Here is a 15,034-nt window from a genome sequence, read left to right as displayed (position 1 = left end):
AAGAAACATTTTGCCATACAGTTGACCCTTGAACAACATACCCACTTTATAGACAGTTTTTTCAGTAAGTACAATAGACCCTGCAAATCGGCGAGTTTGGCGTAACCAAATATGACATAACCAAATATTCCAGACTCTCTTCTTTCCCTATCTCTGACCTGGAACCAGCCATTTTCTGTGAAGCCTTGGGTATATATATATATATATATTTTTTTTTTTTTAACAGCACTTGAACTGTATCACCATACTCCCTTTTGTATTGTAATGTTTCTGCTGATAAATCTGCTGATAATCTTATGGGGGTTCCCTTGGTACATGACAACTCACTTTTCTCTTTATTCTTTCAAAATTCTCTACCACTGACTTTTGGCAATTTGATTAAAATCTTTCTCAGTGTGGACTTCTTTACCCTTTCTTTGGTTTCATCCTACATGGAGTCCTCTGAGATTCTTGAATCTGGATGTCCATTTTCTTCCTCTTATTTGGGATGTTTTACACCACTCTTTAGTCAAAAAAGCTATCTACTCCCTTTTCTTTTCTCCTTTTGGGACTTCTATAATGTGTATACTGGTCCACTCAGTGGTGTTACCATAAATCCCTTAGGCTTTACTTTTCATTTTTTTTTTTTTCTGATTTGATCAATTTAAATGAGCTGTTGAGTTTGCCGATTCTTTCTTCTGCATGATTGGGTCTGCTTTTTAATCCCTCTAGTTAATTTTTCAATTCAGTTATTTCTCAGATCCAGAATTTGTTTGGTTCTTTTTTATAGTTTCTGTCTTGTTGTTGATATTCTTGTTATCGCATTTTTTTCCTGATTTCATTTGGTTGACTATCTGTTCTCTCATAACACACTGAGCTTCTTTAAGATGATCATTTTGAATTCTTTGTCAGGTAATTCATATATCTCTATTTCTCTAGGGTCAAATTCTGGAGATTTATTTTGTTCCATTAATTGGGCCATGTTTCTCTGTTTCTTCATATGTCTCATTATTTTTTGCTGGGATTTGTGGTATCTGAAAAAACAGCCACCTCTCCCAGTCTTTATGGACTGGATTGCTACAGAAGAAGACCTTCACCAATCAGCTCAGCTAGAGATTCTGGGGCCTGTCAAACCTTTTCTGGGGATGAAACTTCTCTGGGCTTGTACATGTAATGTCCCAATTAGAGAGGTCTGCCAGTGTCTTTTAGAAAAGTTGCTTGTAATCTCTCGATCCCTCTGGTGTTTGTGGCACTGCAAGTTGTCTGGAAGGGCAACAGGCTGTGAAGCTCTCACTTGTTCTCAGCAGCCCACAGGCATTCAACGTATGCTTGGTTCTATCAGCGCTCTGAGTCAGGCAAAACAGGAACCAGTCTCTTGGGCATCCCCCTGAAAAGCCAGGATGTTGAATGCACTTTCCACTCTTCCCATTCCTGCCTAAGAGATAAGCCAAAAACCACATGCTCTCTCCTAACTACGCTGAACTGTCCCGACCTCCATCCGCAGCACTGCTGGGTCTCTGATGCTACAAAAAGCCAGTTAGCTCTTTTTCTCTCTGAAGCCCCTAGGCATCCAAAGTATGCCAGTTCCTGTTCAGCACTGAGTCAGGAGAGACAGAAACCAGTCCATCAGGTGACCCCCCAAAAATTTAGAATGGTGGACTTCCATTCTTCACTTTCCACCCGGACCCATAAGGTCTGTGCTAATTCTGGGTAGGGAGTGTCAGAAGGAAACTGAATTGTAGGACACCCAGCTGGTAATGAAGAATTGGTTGGTGTTAGAAGAAACCACACATACGGACACTCTTTTTTAATCTATGGCAAAAATGAAAAGGCCTGAGGATGCCATCCTTAATCACAGTTCCAGACTGCCTTTTCTCTAAACTTTCTTGGCATAACTTCTTTCCACATCAAACAAATGTCTGAATTATACTGTGGGGACAAAACTTCATTTTTTAAAAATATCATTACTATAAAACAACTTTATTTTAAAAAAGAAATATTAATCATCTTCAGTCAACAAGCTTAGTATTAACCATACTCAAATATCTGGCAAAGAACAGCTAAAAGGAGATGTAAGTAGTTACAAGAAAACACTAAATCACACCGGATATTATTTCAACCTAATATTTTATGGTTTAAGAAACTGGGACAGGAATGGGGGGATTTGAAGCAGCACTCTGACAAACAGTGTGCTCCTGCGGTGGTTGCGTAATAAAATCTCCTGGCTGTGATACAGTTTGCTGCTATAGCAGAACAAAACGAACAAAAGACATGGTTTATATTTTTCTCCTAAGTCCAGGAGAACAGTTAGGTGTTCAACAGTGTCAGAAATCCAGGTTCTTGCCTCTCACTCCTCTGCCACCTCTGGACACTGCTCTCATCCACAGGGTGAAAGAGTGCAGCACATCCACTAACCTCTGTGAAGGGGAAAGAGAGGCAGCAGCACACATCCAGGAAGGTGCCTGTGTTGCGTCTACTCACATGTGGTGGCTAGCACTCAGTCATGAGCCCTGCAGGGTGAAGGATGCTGGGACTTCAGGCTCTGGGGCAGCCATGTACCCACTGAAACCTGCTATTGGGGGAAACGTGCATTCTGCCTCAGAAGGGCACATATTAGCCCCCAGGCTCCCCAGCAAGACACATTTCTTGCTGTCTACAGAAATGCACTCCAGCTCTTCTAGCTTCTATACTCTGTCAGGGTGAAGACCACAAATACAATCACAACTGTTCTAAATGTCTTCTCCTTGAATACCATCTTACTCATTTTATCACAGGACAAGGACCAAATAAGACCATTTATGCAAAAGTGCTTAAAACTATACAAATGCACACTTACTAATAAAATGGAAGCTCAGGAAGAATATAAGTGAGCTTCGTGATGATGCTATTTGAGTTTAGCATTAAGACTTCCTATTTTTACCCTAAATCACAACAAATTCTGTGTCACAAACTCTAATAAGTTACCTTACAGTCAGAAGAGATTTCAAAGATCCTTTAGTCTAAACTAAGGGTCAGCAAATAAGGCCTGTGTTTGTAAATAAAGTTATACTGGAACACAGCCACGTCCGTTCATTTACATGTTGCCTATGGCTGCTTTCACCTGCAACTGCAGAGCTGAGTGGTTCTGACACTGCATGGCCCACAAAGCCTAAAAAAGTTACTATCTGTTCTTTTACAGTAAAAGTTTGCTGACTCCTACTCTAGAGCCCTCACTTAAACAGGAAGTCTGGAGAGATGAACTCATTTGCCCCAACGTCCCAAAATGAGTAACAGCGCTGGGACCCAGACCTGCCTCCAGACCACTTGAGACAGGCTTTTCTAGCACCATGCTGTCTCCCTTGTTCTTCCTGGTCTCAACCACTTATCAGCCAAATTATGAGTTCTGAAATGGAGAACCAGGTTCTTGTACATTTTTTACAGTGTCACAAGCCAGAAGCATGAAAGGCTCTCCCTTCCAACCCCGTGTCACTGCTGGGCTCCTCAATTCTGTACAGCAGATATCATTTCAAAGCCAGCACATCCATCAGCAGCCTCATCGGGCTGCTCCCACAGGCCACCCCAGGCCACCCCAGGGACTTCCTTGGGACTCTCAGGGCAAGCCTTCTCCGGACCAACCTAGCTCAAAACTTTCACCTGCAGCTGCTTTTCTGCCTTCATCTTCACATCCAAAGGCACCAGCTCTCATCAGCACTCTTTGGCAAGCTCACCTTTTCCTACCTGTCCTGACAAATCCTCCATCAGAAACTCAGGTTCTCATTTCACAGCTGACCTCCCTGACTAGAACCCCAGCTGTTTCATCGGCATCTTGCCCCCAACCTCTCCTCCTCAGACAGGTAATCTTTACAAAATACAACCAAGGTGTTACTCAGAATTCTTCAACATTCAGCTAAGAAATGAAGTCTCCACTCCTTAATGGGATTTTCCCAGTTCTCCCCTGTACAGCCCTCCTGTGTCAGTTCAACTGCTTCATTTTCTACCCCCCTCCCCCAATCATTAAGTAAAAAGGGAAGTATATAAAGCAGAGGGTAGGCAGATGTACACTGGTTCTCTTTTCTCGCAATGTTCTCGCGCTTCTCACTTGCTAATTTACCAGAGAACTGTTTATCTCCCATAGTAAGACTTCCATCAAGAAACTCTGATACAAAACTCAAGCATGACAAAAATTAAAAGTATACTGTCATGTTTACGGTATTGGAATTTGACCTAAAACACAATTTTATCAGTGTTTTCCAAAGGCACTGACTGTTGAAGCCTTATTTTTTAATATTTAAAAAATTGGAAAATAAAGAAAACCGGTATCACAAATTTATCATAACCTATAAGGTAAGAAAATGCAACAAAGAATATAAACCCAGAGAAACTTGGATTCAAATTCCTATTGGTGGCTACTAACACAAATTATTTATAAGGCTGTAACTTTACACGAGTTATGTAACTTCTCTAAGATCACCGAATGTAAAATACAGTTTAATCTCATTATTCACAGTAGTTATGTTGTATAAAGTTGCCACAAACAGTCAATTAGCAAATACTGAATTATTGCTATTATGGGAAACCCGAGGCTAGGGCTCCTGTGAGCATGACCTTGTTTTACATGCATTTGTTTAAAGATGCCTGATTTAACATCTGCTGTTGATTCATTCACACCAAACTCAAAGCCACCAGCCCTGTAACTCATGCCTGAGCCATCTCTAACACAGGTGTTCCCTACGGAGGAAGGGTCACAGCCTTCTTGTGCTTGGGAACACTACACAGTGCTTCAGCACTACACTTGGGGGCTGTGATAAACAGTGAAATCATACGCAAAAACAAAAATGTAAAAAAAGGTAGTTCTCAATAGACTGCATGAAAGACACACGCCTCAGTTGGGAAGGAGCTTGATGGGTGACAATGAATGTTTGCTGCTCTGTAAGTCTGTGGACGACTTTGAAGGCACTGTGAGTACTGATTTGGGGATTACAAATAAATTTTAGCAAGTAGCTGAATTTGCAAATGTGGAATCCACAAATAATGAAGATGAACTGTAACTACTTTTTGGGCTATTGTGAGAAGCTGCAACAGCTGTAAAACACTCACTCCAATGCCCAGCACACGGCAGGCACCAGTACCATCATCCAGGATTCTATCCTCCAAACCAAGACACGCTCTAACTAAAAACAAAACAACACATTCTAAAATGCATTCCATTCTCTGCACACAACAGCAGTCGTCATAAAAGGACTCAAGTTACCTTTCAAACGCTAGAACTAATATCTGCCACCTAGTTTATAACGTTTTTGCACAGAATATTGTACTTCCATCTGAAAGATTATAAAGCTACATCATGGTTTATAAAGCCACACCCAGAGCCCCGAAGGCCTCTCCTTAGATTCAAACTGGTCTGCAGGTTGTCCACACACTCGCCTGGTTTCCAAGTCTTTGGGAGCAGCTGCACCACCCTAGCTCACAGGTCCAACCATTTCTAGACAAAGCCAAGATGAGAGCAGGCAGTCTTCCCTCACAGCAGCCCCCACGGGACGCCCAAAGCAGAAACTGTGGTTCGCCTGGTTACACACAGCACCAAGACAGAACGCCAGCTAACATGGGGTGAAGGATCAAACGAACATAAAACGACCGCCCTGTGCTGAGCTGACAGGAAAACAAAAGGAAGCGTCCCTCGTCCGTGGACTGCATCTCAACTCACTCTGAAATAACAGGTAAAATCCTCTTGAGCTTCAGTCTTTGGCTTTTAACTCCTACAGCAAGGCTGATGAGCCCCACACGTACACCCACTCCCCAAATGCAGACGTAAAGCCAAGTCGCCCATTCCTCCCAACGGGTGATCTTAAAGCAGAAGACAGACTGCAGGGCCTTCCATCGTATGGACAAGTGCCCACCTGAGGCAGGTCTGAGTGTAGGGGTGGAGCCCACCCACCCTGGCTCAGCAAGCTAGGTTCCACATTCAGTGACGTTCAGTTTTCAAGACATTGACTGACTCACAAAGTGAAACCCACAGCCTAACTCTAATGGTAAGAATAGCAGCTTTTAAACACACTAAGTCATGCCACCTTAAGTTCTTGCAAAAATCAGTAAAAGTACATCTTATCAATTAGGGTTTTAAACTCTCAGGAATACAAATTTCAACCTATTATTAACATTTACAGGTGAAGATTATACAGAGTAATATGCTAAGGCCTGAGAGGCAGATATTTAAGCCCTCACCATTCTACCATTCAGTGGCTTACTAAAAGGACACAGTCGAGACACCTGGAATTTACCTAGCTAATTGCTTGAGGAGTTCCACAGGCCCACGCAAGTAGAAGAATCCACCGCTGTCTTTAGTGAGCTGATCTGAGTCTGGGAGAAGATCCTAGAGCTGTGCTTTCCAAATCAGTTGGCATTCACTAAAAACACTACTGAGGACCTAAAATAGGGCTAGTAGAAATGAGTTTTTAATTATTCAAATTTCAATTTTAAAACATTTCATTTCAGTTACTGGAAAACGTTTAAGTATGTTTGGAACAACTCAGATAAAGCAACCTAGTCTCTCACGTGTACATTTTATAAACTCTAGATACTGACCAAGTATTTCTGAAGAAAACTTAGCATCCAAATTGATACACATTTATTAATATCTTGTGCTGGTAAATGTAAAATACACATAGATTTGAGACTGAGTATGAAAAAAATGTAAAGGATGTCAGTAACAAATTTTATATTGATTACCTATTGATGTAATATGCTGAATATATCAATTTTAAATATTGAATTAAAACTTTTTAATGTGGCCACCAGAAAAGGTTTTGCTGTGTTTCAGTGGAGGAAAGCACCCCTCTGTTCCACAGGCAGGAGCTCCCCAAGCATCAGTTAAGAGGAGCCAGCTGAATCCAGAGCACATAAGCAGCGCACAGGATCCTCCTTCCCTTCTAGAATATAACTTGACCCTTCCTGCTTCCTCTCAAGTAATTACCCACAGAGACTTGACTCAAGTGCTTCTGCTGACTGAATATCTGACTCAGCTCATATGAGAGTCCAATTAGACTAATCCTACAACTATCGGTTTACCCAAGAATGAATCTGCATCGAGATCAGCTCCCCTGAGGCTGGAGAACTCCTGCTCCCCCCTCCAGACTCCAGAGTTCCCACCCTGACTCAATTCTGCAACTCCCATCGGGTGCCATAACGTGGAAACCCCATACCAGGTACACTCCTCTCACGGGCACTGCTGAGCCCCACGTGGGCCTGGCTCCCTTCCTGGTCTTGGGGATAGAGCAGTGAGCATTCAGCCTAGGATGAGATGGTCCTCCGAGAGGCTCGCACTGTCTGAATGTCTGTCGCACAAGTGAGGAGTACTGAATGCGGCTGTCCCAGGACCCTCCTGCTGCACCGCACCCCACTCCACTGTCCACATCAACTCGGCCAACGAGCACGTTCCAGAGCAAGGCACATCAGAAAGCCAAATCCTAAGTCAGTAAAAAGCATTAACTATTTCTATTATTTAACAACAAGACCTACTTTTCTTCTTTGTGTCTGTTTGCCAGAGAAAATATTAAGGGCTGGATATGGATGATTTCATTTACTTTTCACTTTTTCATTTCATCCCAGGGGCAGGACAACCTGGTTTGCACATACTGGCCATGGGGACTACGAGGTTTTTAGAAGTCTTCATTAGGCTTATAAACAAGTAAGAATTTGCCAGGGTTTGAGAATTATGACTCCTTTAAAGTCAAATGCTAAATTAGCCTCCTATCAGTCTCACAACTACCTGAAACACAAGAGGACATTTCCCAGAGAAGAAGGGCCTAACTTCAACTGTCACCTGATTCCAAGTTGCAAATCCTGCCTCCCTGTAAAGATAGGATAAATTTAGCAATTTTATCTTGAAAACATGAATAGGTTGTACCTACTTGACTATATAAAGAGTAATATCTCTTTCATCTTCACAATCTGTGCCTATGATGTGTCCCATCCTAAGTGCTCCTTCATAATAAAACTATTTTCTTTCTCTTCCTATATTGTTAAGTTTTCTTCGTTGGGAAGAGGTTTTGTTTTTAAAACAAAATGTCTGCAACCTTTCACCACTGATAAAGAAAAAGCTTCTGCGGCATTGTTAAAACAGGGAGACTCTAATCAAGGCTATCTCAATAGAGGAGAGAGGTTTGGTTCAGCTTCCAACAAGCAAAGACAGCTGTGATTTGCAGCCAACCGCAAAGGGGTCTCAAGATGGAAAGTGACCAAGAGAAGACATCAAGGGTGGGGGATTCTTGCTACAGGTGGGCCAAGAACTCAGACATCAAGGCCAGGAGATGAGGAACTCAATCAGACATCAAGGGTATGAAGGTTCTCACTGCGGGGACTTCTACTGAGGCTGGGCAGGACAAAAGCGAGGTCCTGACTAAAGCTGGGTCAGCGAGAGTCTGTTGGCAGCCATGTGGCCTTCCCGGTCCCTCCTGCTTTGTGCCCATGTGTCAGATGGTGGCACCAACCCATATCAAGGGCTTATGAACAGGGGCTAAGCACCGCCTCAATAAACACTAGTGATAGCTCTATTTATCCCAATTTTACAGCTAAAAAAAACAAAACTGACACTTGACTAGGTCAAGTGGCTTAACAAAAGGCAGAGATAGGGTGTAGATTCAATCATGGCTCACCAGAAACCAAGTCCAAATCTAAACTACCCAACTGTACTTTCATGCAAACACAGTTATCTTGACTACAGTTCCATACATTCAGTGACATGGTAACGGGTCTGGTGTAGAAGTCTTTAGAGGTCTTTATTGTAAACATATAAGAAGCTATTGAATATAAATAAGAGAAAGGCAAATTAAAATCACACTAAGATACGACTTTTCCCCCATCAGATCTAATATCTTGAAGACATGTGCATCACACCATGCTGGTGAGAAACATTCGCACAGGCTGCTGGTTGGAATGTAAACCAGGATGCCTCTTTCAGAGGGCAATTTGGAGACATCAAAACCACAAATGCATGCATCCTTGGACAGCTCCACTTCTAGACATGTGAAATAACCATGCTGCAGGCCTGTAATAGAAACAGACTAGAAATAAGCCCCAAAGGCATCAATGGGGGACTCATTTTTTAAATTTGTATTTAAAAACCTGTATATCCATGTAAGGAAATGCAATTACTGTGGACTGAATGTTTGTGTCCCCAGAACTCACATTCCCTCACGTGATGGCATATGCAGGTGGGTATCTGAGAGGTGATCGGGGTGAGATGGGAGTCGTGAGGGTGAGGCCCCCACGATGGGATGAGTGCCCTAATATGGGGGTAGGAAGCTGGAGCTCCCTCTGCCTTGGGAGGATGTAGTGTGAAGGCAGTGCCCTCTGCAAATCAAGCAGCCGCCGCCCCTCACCAAGAACGAAGCACCCTGATATAAAACTTCCAGCCTCTGGAACTGGAGAAATAAATGTTTGTTGTAGAAGCGGCCCAGTTAATCCGATTCTGTTACAGTGGCCTGAAAGAACTAGGATGACTATATAACATTTAACACAAATACAGACTAAAGAATGAAGAAGCTCTTCATGTACTGGTAAGGGGTACAACTTACTGCAAATGGGAAAAGGCAGGTGTGAAGGTGTTCACTGCAGGTTCAAGTCTGCATAAGAAAAGAATTTTATTTTTAAAGAGAAATAATGGAAAACAGTAACAAAATGTTAGCTATGCAGGGAGAGAAAGGCCTCTGCCTCCCCACATACCCGACCTCCAGTAGAACATCAGGCCTTTTCTAGATTTCAGAGCACTCATCAACACCAGCTATTGAGTTTACTCCACTCCTTTCTTCCCAGACACCACTAAAGCAAAGGTCACAGAGCCTCACAGTGCCATAAAATAGTGACTTCGTGTCATCTAAACTAAGATTTACTATTCCTTGGCTCTCCCCATCTCCAAGCATGATTTTAAAACACCTGAAACAGTCCTTGATTTCTTTCTTCCTTTTTTTCTTTGCAATGTCTATAGAATATGTCTAAGCCTTTTAAGTTTGTAACTGAAAATATGCCAAAAATTCTGAGTTTTGTTTAGAAAGCCATTAGTTAAGGCTAGCCAAATCCCTATGCAATCCAGTTTAGAGGCAACTGATGAACTTGTCTACACTGTCCCTGTTAGACCCATCTAAACCATCCAAGTTGAACAGTTCTCTGCACTTCTTTGCCTACTATTTGCATAAAACTTTGAGGGGCAGGGATTAGAAAACAGCTCAGCAACCTTTATATCCACCATAAGACGCCCAATGAAATAAATTTTGTCACAGAAATCTAATATCATTTAGTATCACATAGCCTTAAAATGGATTTTTTCCAGCTAGCAGTGCTGAAATGGGAAGCATTCCATGAGACACATACTACGAAGAGAACAACTCAAGGTACAGAAAAATGTGAACAGTGAGACAGCAAATCTTTGTTTCTGAAAATACACTTATGTATCTGCATAAATGTTTTATGGACAGATACACAAAAGAACTTAACAATGTTTCCCATGGGGAAGAAGACCTAACAATCTCAAGAAATATTTTACCATATGCATTAGCAGTTCTTTAAGTAACATTAGATTCATCAAAACTTGTATCTTTCTGTTGAAGGATTGCAATGAATGATTCTCCTTGTAAACCTTGTGGTTATATTTTAATACAAAATAGGTGTGTATTTATGACTGAAAAAAAGGCCCATAGCCTAAAAGATGCTCAGAGAAATGTACTTTCTAAAATGTTAAAATTATTTTAGTAATAGTTAAGTGTCTCTTAAATCCAAGTAAGTTTGAATGCTTCACGTTTCAAATTTATTAGAACCAAACATGATCTACTTTTTCATTAAAAAAAAAAGGGGGGGGGGGCTGTGTAACCTGATGTTCAAGAAAGGCAACAGGACAGGTACGATTGCAAACTGAATGCTTTTCTAGAATCAAGCAAAATGTGCTCTCAACCTGCACGTTCAATATCACACTGACTGACAGATTTGGAGGGTAGGACAAAAGACTAAGAATGAAACAGAACTGAGAACTTCTAACATGACAGTGAATTTAACAGATTCAATAAATCCTATTTGCATATTAATTCCTACTTCTCTCAACTTTAAAATTTTGTAGGCAGAAGTTTTATGAGACTTTTCATGAATTTTAAAATTTAATTCTAATTTAATTTAAATTTAAATTTAATTCTAACTTGTCTTAATTCTAAGTTAGTTTTGCAATAAAGATCAGTCCTCTTGAAGAAATTAAATTTAGAATATGACTAACCTGTCATAATTAACACAAATTTTCTCTATTTTATATAGCAATGTTTTTCAACACAAACTTTAGATACCCTTAATAAAGTAACATAAAAACCACAGTCAAAATTCACAACTAGCAGATAAATGGGAAAACCTTCGGTACAGTGATAGCTTTTTAAATATAATACCAAAGGCACATCCATGAAAGAAATAATTCATAGTGAAGCTTCATTAAAATTAAAAACTTCTGCTCTGAAAAAGACACTGTCAAGAGAATGTGAAGCCACAGACTGGGAGAAAATCTTTGTTAAACACATACATATAAAGGACTAGTATCCAAAACATACAAAGAACTATTAAAACTCAATAATGAGAAATCAAACCACCTAATTAAAAAATGGGGTGAAAGATCTAAACAGACACCTCAACAAAAAAGGGACACAGATGACAAGTATGCATCTGAAAAGATGCTCATGTCATTTGTCATCAGGGAAGCACAATGTCATTTGTCATCAGGGAAGCACAATTCAAGACAAAGAGAAACCACCACACACCTACTAGGATGGACAAAATCTAGATACTGACAGCACTAAAGGCTGGCAAGGAGGTGGAGCAAAAGACAATCTCATTCATTGCCCATGGGAGTGCAAACTGGTGCAGCCACTTCGGAAGAGAGTTTGGCAGTTTCTTATAAAACTAAACACTCTCACCATGCAATCCAGCAATCAGGCTCCTAGGTATTTACCCAAGTAAGTTGAAAACTTACATTCACATGAAAACCTGCACCTGATGTTTACAGCTGGTCTATGAATAAACTGATGTTTATTCATAATTGTCAAAACGTGAAAGCAACCAACATGCCCTCCAGAGGGTGAAGGGATAAACTGTGGTACACCCAGACAGTGGAATAGTATTCAGCGCTAAAAAGAAATGAGCTACAAGCCACGAAAAGAAACGGAGGAACCTTAAATGCATCTTTCTAAGTGAGAGAAGCCTACCTGAAAATGCTGAATGCAACCGAATGACATTCTGGAAAACTATGGGGACAGTATAAAGATCAGTGGTTGCCAGTGGTTCCGGGGAGGGAGGGGGCACAGAGAGTCTCTAGGGCAGCAAAACTCCTGTGTGATACTATAATGGTGGGCATACGTCAGTACACATTTGTCCAAACCATAGAATGCACATCGTGTGAGCCCTCCCAGGTGAGGACCATGAGCCCGTGTAGGTCCACAGATTGTAACAAACGCACCACTCTGTGGGGGATGATGATACCGGGGGGGCTGGGGATTCATGAGAACTCTCTGTACTTTCTGCTCAAATTTGCTGGGCACCTAAAACTGGATACCTGAAAAATAAAGTCTATTAAAGTTCTTTCCCCCCCAAACCTATACACACTTTAGACGTATAGATGACAGGCAGGGCGCGGTGGCTCACGCCTGTAATCCCAGCACTTTGGGAGGCTGAGGCGGGCGGATCACCTGAGGTCGGGAGTCCGAGACCAGCCTGACCAACATGGACAAACCGTCTCTACTAAAAATAGAAAATTAGCTGGGCGTGGTGACAGGTGCCTGTAATCCCAGCTACTCAGGAGGCTGAGGCGGGAGAATCACTTGAACCCGGGAGGCAGAGGTTGCGGTGAGGTGAGATCACGCCATTGCACCCCACCCTGGGCAACAAGAGCAAAACTCCATCTCGAAAACAAAACAAAAAAAACAGTATAGATGACAATTCTGTAAAGAGAAAATCAGAAAAGGAGCTTTATCGAAGGCACTGCTACTGATTGAATCTAGGTGGAGGGTATGAGGAAGAATCTCCTATTCTACTTTTCTGCATGTTTGAAATTTTTCCAAATAAGAACCTAAGGCCAGGCGTGGTGACTCACACCTGTGGTCCTACTACTTTGGGAGGCTAAGGCCCGCAGATCACTCGAGCCCAGGAATTCGAAATCTGCCCAGACAACATAACAAGACCCCATCTCCACAAAAACGTGTTTTTTTAATTAGCCAGGTGAGGTGGTGCACGCTTGTAGTCCCAGCTACTACAGAAGCTGAGGGAGGAGAATCGCTTGAGCCCAGGTAGGTTGAGGCCATAGTGAGTCGAGATTGCGCCACTGCACTGCAGCCTAGTCGACAGGGCAAGACCCTGTCTCAAAACAAAAACTTAACAAAAAAAAAAAGTGGGTTTCAGGATTCATTAGGAAAAATGGGAGAACATAGGAAGGCTCAGTTTAAAATTCTCAAGGCTCTATCCAGAAACAATAATGTGGCTCATCTTTGACCAACATTAGTTATTTACAGTTTCTTCAGTTAACTCTGTAGCCACATATAAATTCTCATTACATTCAAGAAGAGAGCTGTTTAGAGTAACCATAACATTTTGAAATTTTAAAAAAAAGGGTAGGTAAGCACTAACGCTACCTAAAAGAAATTTCTCAGACAAGTTCAGATAGTGACCATATTTAAGCGCTTAACATAATCGGCTCCATTTTCCATGAGTTGGGAACAGAATTTAACTTTTATAGGAAATGTCTATCAAGAAGAAACAACTCCAGTCCCTAAGAGAAACTTTTCTGCTCGGAAACTATTTCCAAGTCCTTGGAAGAAAGGTACAAATCCTTAGCTTCCATTCGGCCCTAATAGCATCAGGAGGAAGTTGCCAAACGTTTAACAGAAAAAGATATTTTATGACCCTCATTCAAAAAAAAAAAAAGCTGGATTTCTGACCTAAATTTCATTGTACATGAAAAGAGCACTGCAATGGAAAAGGGGACAGGGGTAGGGGCGCACATCTAAGGCACACAGGGCCCACCTGGGAGCACTTTTAATTAAAAAATTCTAGACATACCAAACATATCTCTACACTCGTCAGGCAAAGGCCTTTCAGTTTTCAGTATAAGGGACTTCTGCCGGCTTCCTTCAGAAAAATCAAGGATTTAAGAAAATACTTGTTATGCAAACAAATATTTAGCCCACTTAACATTGAGCTGCGGTCGTCCAAAGCTGCTTAGTGTCCGCGAGGAGGCCGTCAGGGTGCGCGATGATTCAGGCCTTCTCCGCCAGCTCCGCCCGGGACGCGAGCACCCGGCGTGGACCTCTGCGTCCTGGGCCCATGAGCCTAGCTTGCGGGGTGCGCGCCCCCCGTCCCCATTCTCCTGAGGCTGCGCCCCGAGGAACACGCGTGGGGGGCACTGGGCCCCCCTGCAAGCGACGAGAACGCCGGCAGCCCTGGCCAATAACGCGGGGAGGGGGTCCACGCGGACCACAGCAGCAACTCAGCCCGGGACCAGCCTCGGGTCAAGTTCTCCGACTCCGCACTCGGGCACCTAGCGGGCCGCGCCCCGGAGCTACGCGGCCCCAACCTCACCTGCGCGCCCAAACTGTGCCCCTAACTACCCGCACCTCCACCTGAGCGCCGCCCACCCTCGCCCTCCACCTGCGCGCCCCGGGCCTATTTGCACTCCCCACCTGCGCACCCCCTCACCTGCGCCTGGGCGGCGGCAGCGGCCGGTGGCGGCCCCCCACGCAGGCCGTCCTCCTCCTCGGGGGGCTCGTCCAGCAGCACCCGGCCCCGGCCCAGCTTCCACATGGTCGGGCGGGCTCCGGCGTCCCTCCGTCCGTGCGTCAGGCTGTGGGTCCGCGTCCCTCCCGGCCACCGGACGCTCTGTCTGCGGCTCCTGCGGGACGCTGGCCCAGTGGGCCGGGCGGGGCCAGGCGGCGGGTGGGGCGTCCCCCAAAACTAGACCCGCCCCCTCCCCACCACGCCCGCCCTAAACCCTCCCCAGGACCCGGCCCGCCCCAAACCATCCCCAGAACCAGGCCGGCCCCAGTCCCTCCTCAGGATCAGACCC

General features: G+C 43.4%; 1 protein-coding gene across 6 annotated transcripts in view; it reads right to left on the bottom strand.

The window, feature by feature from the left end:
• The window catches only part of TDRP (testis development related protein), a 73,973-nt gene extending 58,961 nt beyond the window's left edge, over positions 1–15,012 (bottom strand). For 3 of the 6 annotated variants that reach the window (XM_017887060.1, XM_017887061.1, XM_017887059.1), the window contains exon 1: positions 14,668–14,952. In XM_017887060.1, the coding sequence (XP_017742549.1) occupies positions 14,668–14,772 (105 nt within the window). In that variant the 5' untranslated portion in view covers positions 14,773–14,952. Of the gene's footprint in view, positions 1–14,667 lie in introns of all 6 variants that reach the window. The other 3 variants (XM_017887062.1, XM_017887058.1, XM_017887063.1) reach the window with 3 other exon arrangements.
• Between the last annotated feature and the right edge of the window lie 22 nt (positions 15,013–15,034).

The sequence above is a fragment of the Rhinopithecus bieti genome, unplaced genomic scaffold (genome assembly GCF_001698545.2).
Source record: "Rhinopithecus bieti isolate Rb0 unplaced genomic scaffold, ASM169854v2 scaffold_16559, whole genome shotgun sequence".
NCBI lineage: Eukaryota > Metazoa > Chordata > Mammalia > Primates > Cercopithecidae > Rhinopithecus > Rhinopithecus bieti.
The sequence above is the reverse complement of the archived record's forward strand: the minus strand, read 5'-3'. Positions and strand labels throughout refer to the sequence as shown.